Source organism: Cryptotermes secundus, unplaced genomic scaffold, assembly GCF_002891405.2.
Source record: "Cryptotermes secundus unplaced genomic scaffold, Csec_1.0 scaffold26, whole genome shotgun sequence".
In the NCBI taxonomy this organism is placed as follows: domain Eukaryota; kingdom Metazoa; phylum Arthropoda; class Insecta; order Blattodea; family Kalotermitidae; genus Cryptotermes; species Cryptotermes secundus.
In genome coordinates, this window is record NW_019743656.1 from 1,963,974 (window position 1) to 1,974,967 (window position 10,994).

Consider the following 10,994-nt stretch of genomic DNA (forward strand, 5'->3'; position numbering starts at 1 on the left):
TGGGTGAGAGCAAGCTGAGGAATATATCTGGACCCAAGAGGGAGGAAGCATGGGAGCTAGGAGGCATATTTCCAAGAGGCAGAAAGTCAAAAGGCTGCTTAAACTTACACTTAAGCCATTTATGAACATTTCTGTGGACTGACCTAGAGGACTCAGGATAGAAGAACATTCTAAAAAAAAATAATTACTGAACACATTAGCAACATATTTTTTCCCTTATTTTGAATTCTGAATTTTCCACAAAGCCCCCCCATTCACTTCAAATTCTCTGATCTTAAACAGTTCCTGTTAGGGTCATCAAGTCAAAGATCAGATGAGTGGGATATGTAGCATGCATCAGAGGGATTAGAAATGTGTAGAAAACTTTTGTTAAGTGAACCTGAATCATTGCAATATTCCCAACAGACTATGTAGCTGCATAGTCTTACTGTTTCTTTATTGGTGTAAAAAATGCTGAATAAATGGAGGAACTCATGCAAACTAAGTAAAGAGTTCCTTAGTGCAGAACCCTTCATAAGTAATAGTTTCTCAGCTAGTCAAGAAACCCCAATCAGCCAGAAGAATCCAGTCTACAACCTCCCGTCTATGGACCTTTACAGTGATCTCCAAGATGGGAGTAACTGTGATTTTCGTAGGTCACATGTTACAGGTAGTAATGACGCCATCCTCTATGAGGTTGGTCGAACTATGGCTGTCTTTGGTGGGGACGCAACATGGACCAGGGATGCGTCAGGACACAGCTTTGGGACACCTCCTCTTGGTCCCACTGGGCAATGACAGTCTCGGGATCTGGATGAATATGACTAGCCAGGACTGGCGGCTAAGTTCCCATAAAGGGCAATGGCATTATGACTGGAGCCTCCCACATGGCGGCATAATGACTCTTGGGTATCACTACGGTCTACCCAGGACGAATGCGGGAGAGCACTCGTATGGGGGTAGCTTTGGCTACTTGAGTTGTTTCACTAGAGTACCAATAAGGCGCACAAGCCTTTGTGTTCAACACTCTAAAACGGTCCGACTAACCCATGTGGAGGGGTGGGAATGTGGGGAGAGTATATGCCACACCCAGGGGCGACTTTCTCAAGCAGGTTTCCTTGTTCACAACCTCATGATTAGTTGGTGTCGCACTACTACTGATCATCTGGGATACCACCCTCCCCGCGAACGAGCACTCTTGGTCCTGGAGGCTTGTGAAGGTTTATCCTTAACAGGACTGAGCCACCTAAGCCAAGGTGTGAGGTATCGTGCTGAGGGCTGCATGGCTCTGGGGTGGGTATTAGCCGGCATTGTGAACGATCTCCTCGGGGTACCAGGCAGCACCCCGTTGTATTCATGCCTTCCACCCATATGGGATGCTGCGTGTGGTGACCTTCCATATCCCCATGACTCGTGGGACCAAAATGAAAGGTACCAAAACAGAAACCAGTCATAAGGACCTTAAACAGAAGAGGGACTCCCCTCCAAGGAGATCCCTACAAGAAATCCTTCAGCAGGGGGTAGGAAGCTCTGGTGCAACATTTAGGTGCCTGGTTGCAACCAGCGAACCTGCTGCTGAAATTTCAGCCAAAAGCAGGGATGAACCAGTGGTGAGAAACCTGAGGGAAAACCAGAAACCACTCTGTTGGGAGTCAGTAGTACTGACATACCACTGCAGGGAGCTAGTACTTCTAGTATACCTAGAGTTGGAGAAGGTCTGGGACACCTAGTCTCTGGAGTAAATGGACTCCATCTAGCGAAGAAGGTACTGTCCAGATGCGCTAGACGGAAACTTAAAAAGGCAAGAGCTAGGGCAAGCAAAGCAGGAACTGGGGGCATTATGCAACCAGGAAATGCAGGCTCGCCCAAGCAGGGAGAAACCCCTACCAATACCCTTAAGAGGCCAAGGTCAGAGGGCAGTACCCCCACAGAAAGAGCCAGAGCTCCAAAAAGGCCCAGGGACCTACAAGGAGGCTGTGACCAACATAAAGGTAGCTATCTTCAGGGAAACATATCCTGAAGATAAGCTAACAGAATATGACCAGAACTCCATTCTGGAAGTACTGGGAAGGGTGTTATGTAGGACTCCATTAGGAGAACTACCACACCTGAAGTCCTACAGACTGGAGGGAGGTCCACCTATTCATATATGTGCTCACCAACAGTCTGGTCAATGGCTTATCAAAGCTACTGACAATTATAGGCTGGAATCGGGGGCCAGACTGAAGGCTACAGATACCAGGAACCTACCCAAGCATGTTAACATGGCTCTCAGGATTAAGGTATTGAGGGATATCACAGACTACTGCTATAGCAGGAAAAAGGAACTCATCATTGGGTGTGATGCCAACGCACATCACATTTTGTTGGGGAGCACTGGCACCAATCCAAGGGGAGAAAGCCTTACGGAATTTCTGGTGAGTTCGAATCTGAATATTCTAAACCTTGGTAATGAACCTACCTTTGTGGTCTGCAATGGGAAGGTTATTGACTTGACACTATGGACAAATAAAATAGGAAATCTGACAAGTTATTGGCAAGTATCCGGCAAACTGTCTCTATCGGACCACAGACACATATGCTTTCAGATAAGTAACATCAAGTTACCTATAGGAATCCCAGGAGAAACCATTGGGACATACAAGGACAACCTAAAGGTGAATCTGGAGATCATTTCCCAAAGTATATGCACAATAAGGGACATAGATCGATCTGTTGACCAGCTGTCCCATTGTCATAATTGTTCAGCCAAGACCCCTCGCTTACCAAGAAATGCACCTTGGTGGAATAACAAGCTGAGTGGGCTAAGAGCTAACACAAGAAAGCTATTTAATACAGCAAAAAGAACAGGGCTGTGGGACACCTACAAGGAAACCCTCACCTGTTATAATAAAGAAATAAGAAAAGCCAAATGATCCTCATGGAGGAGGTACTGCCAGGGGATCAATGATGTACCAGGCAGTGCCAGACTCATGAAGGTCATGGCAAAACAGGCGACCAATAAGGTCAGCTCTATCAAGCTGCCTGATGGTAAGTATACCCAAACTGGGAAAGGTACACTGAAAGAAATGTTCAGAGTTTACTTCCCTGATTCAGGTGATGGGTAGGTCCAGCAGAACCTGGGCATATGTGGACACATAACAAACAGGGGATACTGAAACCTGGCCAATCAGGTAATCAATCAATCAATCAATCAAAAATTATATGGGCATTAGGTACTTTCAAACCATTTAAGTCTGTGAGAACAGATGGAATTGTACCAGCACTTGTGCAGCAAGGGGTGGAACATTTAGTTCCACACCTATGCCGCATATTCAGAGTCTGCATGGTACATGGATTTATTCCTACGGCCTGGAGGCAAGTCAAAGTGACATTTATACTGAAGCCCGGGAAACTTGATTATACCGAGGCTAAGGCTTATCGTCCTATCAGCCTGTCGTCTTTTCTTTTGAAAACAATGGAGAAAGTAGTAGATGGACACATTAGGGATGGTGCATTGAAGATTCATTCTCTGCACCAAAACCAACATGCTTACCAAATAGGTAAATCTACTGAAACTGCACTGCATAATGTGGTAACACGCACAGAAAATTCCATCGAACACAAGGATATTGCCCTTGGAGCATCCCTTGATATAGAGGGAGCCTCTGACAGAATCACTTTGACACAATAAAATAGGCCGCTGAAAGGCATGGCACTGATTCCCCAATATGCAGATGGATCTCTGCTATGCTGGAAAGCAGGAATATAAGTGCTACATTGTCTGGAGAGACCCTGAGAGCATCTGCGGCGAGAGGGTGTCCACAGGGGGGTGTTCTCTTCCCTCTGCTGTGGAGCCTGGTTGTGGATGATGTTCTTTGGGAGCTTAACAGTAAAGGTCATTTCACAGTAGGATATGCTGATGATATAGCAATCCTAATCAATGGTAAATTCCCTTACACTGTGTCAGAGGTCTTACAAACAGCCCTGTACACAGTTCAGCAGTGGTACAAAAGAACAAACTTGTCTATCAATCCAAAAAAAACGGTAATTATACCCTTTACTAGGAGGAGGCATATCAAGGGGCTTAAGGAACCAATCCTCTACAGTCAAGCAATCCAGCTATCCAGTGAAGTCAAGTGCCTTGGAATAACATTAGACAAGGGACTAACATGGAAAAAGCAGCTGGACAAGGCTATTAACAAGACCTAGAAGGCCTTCTGGACATGCAGAGGCACATTTGGAAATACCTGAGGACTGAAACAAAAGGTGGTGTAATGGATATACACTGCTGTAGTAAGACCCATAATTACCTATGCTGCCTAGAGTTAAACTTAAAACAAGTCAGGCAGAACTAAGCAAACTGCAAAGGACGGCCTGCTTGGGAATTACAGGAGCAATAAGAACAGCTCCAACAGCTGCAATGGAAATCCTACCAGGACTCCCCCACTGCATCTGCACATGGAAGCAGAGCTCAAGTTAGGAAATTACAGATTATGTTGCAATGATCAATGGAGACCTAAATCCAAAGGTTTCGGACATGCATGCATGATTCAGGACATGAAAAAAGAACCCATCCTACATATGGGGGTCTGATAAAATGATACCGAAACATGTCTATGATAAACCCTTCATGATAGAAGTGAATGGAAAAAGGGGTTTCAACCCGACAGAAAGGGGGGACTAGTCTGGTATACAGATGGTTCCAAGACAATAAAGGCACTGGAGATTGGGTGTATTGTGATGGAACAGGGCGGAAACGTAGTTTCAGCCTTGGTCAGTATACAACAGTATTCGAGGCAGAAGTGTATGCCATTAAGGCATGCACAGTTGAGAATTTAGATAGAAACTATAAAAATAGGAATATCTATATTCTATCAGATAGTCAAGCTGAAATTAAAGCACTTGGTACACACCAAATCACTTCAAAATTGATCTGGGACTGCCACCAATCCCTCACACAACTGGCCAGACATAACAGAGTTCAGCTGATATGGGTGACAGGCCATGCTGGGAATGAAACCACACATCAGCTGGCAAGAACAGGATCTGAACATCCGTTCATAGGACCTGAACCAGCTTGCGGCATCTCAATTGGAGTTGTCAAGAAAGCGATCAGGGACTGGACTAACAGAAATCACAAAAAACACTGGGAATCCACAACTGGACTCAAAGAGGCAAAAGGATTTACATCAGGACCCTCTGCCAAAAGAACAAAGGACCTGTTGAAATTAAACAGAGATCAATTAAGATGGGTGGTAGGATTACTTACTGGACAGTGCCACCTAAAAGGGCACCTTTTCAAACTGGGACTGACAGATGACCCAACCTGTGAAAGGTGCCTACAAGAAGATGAATCAGCCATACACATCCTATGTGATTATGAGGCTACAGCTTACTTAAGATTTTGCCACCTGGGTCAGTTCTTCATGGAACCAAGTGACTTTTATGATGCCCCACTAAATAAAGTCCTACATTTAATTCGAAGTGTAGGATTAATGAAGGTTAATCCAGAGGGGAAGCACAACAGATCATTGAAGGTCGCGGTGCGAGGACCAGATTTTATGACTCACCCCTCATACTCATACTCATGATCTCTTTCCTTTAGGCCTTCTTGTATTCATTTCTCATCTCACACACATGGCCCACATGCCCCACCCATTGATATGTTCATCCTGTCATTTGGTGAAGGCAACAAATTACCAAGCTCATCATTTTAAGTTTCATATCCATATAAAACAACAGGCAAAATGGTATTTTTTATAGATTTTGATACTTATATTTTTAGATACAGAAGTTACATTGCACACTAATGACATGCTGAAATACACAAAATCCACACATACCTTGTTAAAAGTTAGGCAGCCTTCTTCATCATCATTTGTCATTCGAAAGTCATAAAGGGCCTTACATTGGGGAACATGACTGGGCAGTGGTGTAATGACCTGTGAAATGAAAATTGTAACAGTGACAACATTGCTTGTGTCAGGTATTACACTCATACACAGATATATATAGACATTACAACAAACCTGTACATATGTAAGAGGAAAGACGCCCTGTTTCCCTCCGCTCTCTCCATGGTACCAATTGTTATCAATTTTCTTGCGCAGCAAGATAATATCACCCTTCTTAAAACACAGATCACTGGAAATCAAACAATCTACGGTTAACATAACACAGATAGTGCCTAACATGATACAGGAATTTAATTCTTAAACATTATTTGGATGAAATTTATGCTTTGAAGCGTTAAACACATTCACTACCATTACGGTTTTGGATACCTGATGGCCCAGGACACTTCAGACATATGTCACTACTAGTGTGTATAGCTAGGGACACTGATGAGCATACACTCACTAATGGAGAAGCTGCCAACCAACTGTGCAGCTACTTGAGAACTTCCCAACATTTTATGGAACCCGGAGGTTCATTACCGTGTTCACAAGAGCCCTCCACTGGTCCCTATCCTCAGCCAGATTAATCCAATCCATACCAACCCACCCTATCTCTCTCAAATGAGCACTGCAATACTCAAAAACCATAGCTGACACATGGCGGTGACACAATAATGAAGAAAAACGTCAGGGGTAGACACAAGTTCCCTAGCAGCAGCAAAGTACTATGTCTGTAGAAGTTACCTGTGTCCTCTGTGGCAGTCAGGCAAAGGGTTTACAGGAATATGTGGTGTCGTAAATGGTAACAAGGTAAAGAATGTCCAGGAGGCATCACTATCCTTTGTGGCAATCAACATGTTCGAATCCACCAATTTTTTTCATTTGATTTAATAATACTTAACCAAATATATCTAAAAACATCCCCAGGTCATGTACAGTGGTTGTCTGTGTTGTCTAACTTGAACAAAACCACATCCAGCTTATAAGCATGGATAAGGACTGAAACTATTCAACATAGTAACAATTAACCCTTTCCAGGCTTCAGCAGCGAAAGGCACCTAACTTTAGGATTTCTGTTCCTGCCTGACACACCCAAAAGTGCCTATGACATTCACAAGCATCATCTGCCATCTCTTGGACAACTTAACTAACTTTTGGTCCAATTACAGTTCTACATGTGTACAATGTCTCCTAGAGCCTGTCACTAAGGACATCACAAATTATTCATGTTAATATAAAATATTTCTTTGTACAGCAAAATACTAGATTGAATGCTGCGGTCCTACAGTTTCCAAAGAGGGAAAGAGCTACTTCATGATCAGACTGCTGTTATTAATATACAGAGACAAAGACAAAAGTTGTGTTTGCAGCATTTAATAATTGGACATCATTCACATTTCAACATTCATTCTACCCAAACAGTTAAGGTAAAAGGGTACAGTTGTCCCTGTGCTTAACTAAGCAGCATGCCATGAAGACAACAGGAGGAGAATCCAGATATAGTTCATGCATTCTTTCACTTGAATCTAGTTGGAGGCTGAGTGGTCAGCTCCAGACCCCAGCTGCTTTTCCACTAGGGGAGAATGGCTCGTACCCACTAAATACGAGGCTGTGAGAGCCCCACAGCCCATGAGGACAGTGCTGAAGAGAAAAATCTCATATCTCTGCCATTAACAGTACCTCAGTTCCCTGGTCATCCAGGCTGTAGCCTAATTGCTATACTTACTGAGCTAATCCAGCACTTTAAATATCTACAGAACTTATAAATAATGAAATCTTGCTCATATTGTGATCTCTTGGGGTAAGTCACCAAATTATGAATGTTCACTGCTGTGAAAACCTTAAATATAATTCTGTGTTATAATACTGTTGTCCCCTCAAACTGGTGTTATCCCTGTAACACACTGTACTTACTACGTTTACTAAATACCACCCAATTACAACATATTTTCTCAGTGACCCACCATTTTTTGGCCCTCACAGGGTACACCTTTTGACTAATACTTTAGTACAATTCCTCAACATTTCCACCTTAGTGTTTTCTCATAAAAGGGGGGAAAAGATTTAAGATGAGATGAACAATAACGTGAGAATGCAAGGCAAATGTGCTAAATATTAGTCAAAAGATAGCCCCTCATTATGTCCTGTGAAGGGTTCAAACACACTGGGCTATTCAGAAAATACTGTATTGCAGCTGAATGATATGTATTAATATAGAACACTGGGACATAATGCAAACCGATCCCTTCTTAATTTTAACATATACTTCTTAAAACACACTTTTAAGTTACTTAAGACAGTAAAAATAGTTAGTTTGCCACATTGTTAGCAAGCTACCTTATTGTTCCACAAGTATGATAAAACTCAAAATCTAAAGAGTAAACTGTATTATCAGCATCTTCCACCAAAAAAGAGGGGAGGGGGGGATTTTCCCAATATACTCAGAAGAGTCAGAAAAATAAAGCAGATGTAATGGATGTAATAGGTTTTCTATGGGTATCACTAGGTAGCAGCACAGTCCAGCTTCATGAGTCTAGGTAACAGACACATGTGCAAGTTCAGAGGCTAGTTTCAGTAGTCAAAATGGCAACAGTGCTTGAGGAGTATATTACTGAAGAGTAGCGTTCTATTGTGCGTTTTTTTGTGAGCAAAAGAACTCAATGCAAAGGATATTCAAAGCACAATAGACCACTGTAGGTTGCAGTGCAAGGGCCGAGAAGGCCTACCCCTCATACATACATTCATACATTCAAAGGATATTCAAAAAGAATTGTTTCCTGTTTATGTTGGGAACTGTTTGTCGCATAAACTGGTTCATAACTTGGGTGGCAAGCATTTCGATGATGACAAAGAGGTTGAACCAGTGGTGCGGAAGTGACTGAGAGAACAGTCAAAAGACTTTTATGATGCGGGTTCTGACGCACTAGTAAAGCAATGTGAAAACTGTATCAATGTTGGTGTAGGATATGTTGATAAATAAATGTTTCTTCCATCTTCAAATATCACATGTTTTAGGTTTTATATCTATTTGTGAAATATTTACTGATTCCCCCTCATAACCGTCTTCTATTTTCTACAGATACTCGATATTCTGCGGATACATTCCAGAAGAAGATACATAACCAACAAAATGACATGCCAATATCTTAACCTTTCAACCAGGTGAGGTGGTGTAGCAGCAATGATTTACAATTTTATTCAAAAGGAAATCTACTAAAATCTTGCCTGGAGCACCAGCCAGACTGCCTGCCTGGACGGAAGGTTTCCGTGGTTTCATTCAATCAGTCCATACAAATACTGGGATAGTACCTCAACTAGGCCACCACTGCTTCCTTCCAAATGCTTTCTAATTCATCCTATCATTTGAAGCTAGGCAGTGACATTATAAAACAAACCATATACCATTTTGGTCTACAACCTTCTCTACTTACCCTGGTTCAGTTGAGAAGTAATCATACTGTGCTTTGGCACATGGCTGGTTGGGCTGTACAACATGCTGCTTTGGCACTGCGTGCACTCTGGTATCAGGAGAAGAAATTGTTGCAGCATGTAGGGCCACCTGCTGCTGTTGTATTGGTGCCATATGCTGAACTGTAGCAGGGGCAGGGGAGGGACCGCCTTGCAAGCGGTTTGATAGAGCATTGCGTTTCTTGGGCGCTGAATTTCGCATTCCTTCAAGAATCCGCATGAGAAGGACATTTGGTGGCAAGTCCTCTATTTTAATCTCTACAAGAATGCGACATTCAGGGCATCTCAGCTCTTTGTGAGTACTCACTATCTCCTCTAGACATTTCTTGCAGAATGTGTGCTGACATGGCAATACTTTACTAGAAGTGTCCAGCCGTTCAAGGCATACTGAACATTCCAGTAAATCATTCAATGTCCACTCATCCATTCTGTAGCACTTCCCTCTGTTAAATTAATCTGTTTCTCTGAATCAGTTACGTTTCCAAAATTTACTTACTATCATTTTTTACAAGCTGGTCTACTTTGACATATGTAAATAAAAGAGTACATTACAGCTGTAATTTCTGTGAACTATAAATTATCTTTAAAAGTCTTCAATACAGACTGCATTCCTGTGACTGGGGCATCTTCACATAGTTATACTGAACAATGCAAAGACGATGCTGTGTTTTCCTTCTACTTTACAAGTCATCTCTGTTCAGACATGAGCTTCCTTCTGTCTCCAAAAAAAATTCCTAACCTCACTGGCAAATGTACTATTAATCCCATTGGTTCCAAACCTGTATCCAGTGACTTATATGTACAACAATTCCAAATACCGGAATTACAGAAGAAACTACTCACTTAAAAAAAAACTATCATACCTTTTTCTATGCAGTCCTTAAAACGTGAACCGATCAAAACCCCTACCTAGCCATGCACCTACAGAAAGGTCTCGAACTCCTACAACTCCATTCACTTTAGACAGCAGATGGTCAACAATATCAATTAAATGCCGGTAACAAGTCTAAAACAAATGGACATAAGCCATTTTTGGCAGGCCTCCTTAACTTTTGCATTTATACAAACTATTAATGGTACAGAATGAATAATCTACTAAATTAGGCTCACTCATGGTTTAAGGCCCTAAATATACGCTCACACACTGCTTCGACGCTTCATGTGAAATACTTTTCATTGAAAGATCGGTTAATAAAATTTCAAAGCAACATAACCATGACGAAGACTTGGGGTGATCACTTTCATTTCCATAAAGAGTCGAACTAAAATCAGTCACGTAATCAACACTGGCTGTAGAAAGACTGTTATATACTTCTTCGTTCTCGCCACTGACATGTTCACTATATGGTGTGCATTCCCATACACAAACGAAACAAAAAAAAAATACAAAATAACTTCAACATACATCCATAACCAGATGAATCAATCACTCCTCCGCCCCCATCACCATTTCCGGCTTTCCGCTAGCAGGTGTAGGACCTGCTTTGCGATGCAAGACCACAGCCCGTTCCCAGCACGCAGCGTTCAGAGCAGAAATAATTTAACCGACCATCTATTGTCTCCGTTTCATATATTGTGCACATAACTCACATATTTATCATACTTATCGTTTGTAATGTTTTCAATGTTACCACCCTCCGCCGTACCCAACATTACGGCGGAATGATA

The 10,994-nt window shown here is 42.2% G+C and overlaps 1 protein-coding gene across 3 annotated transcripts in view; it reads right to left on the reverse strand.

The window, feature by feature from the left end:
* LOC111874149 (E3 ubiquitin-protein ligase SH3RF1) overlaps positions 1–10,967 on the reverse strand; it is a 41,068-nt gene extending 30,101 nt beyond the window's left edge. Inside the window, exons 1-4 of one of the 3 annotated variants that reach the window (XM_023869386.2) lie at positions 10,437–10,967; positions 9,290–9,896; positions 5,991–6,105; positions 5,805–5,903 (exon numbers count right to left, since the gene is read on the reverse strand). In XM_023869386.2, the coding sequence (XP_023725154.1) occupies positions 5,805–5,903; positions 5,991–6,105; positions 9,290–9,753 (678 nt within the window). In that variant the 5' untranslated portion in view covers positions 9,754–9,896; positions 10,437–10,967. Of the gene's footprint in view, positions 1–5,804; positions 5,904–5,990; positions 6,106–9,289 lie in introns of all 3 variants that reach the window. The other 2 variants (XM_023869387.2, XM_023869388.2) reach the window with 2 other exon arrangements.
* Positions 10,968–10,994: the final 27 nt, after the last annotated feature.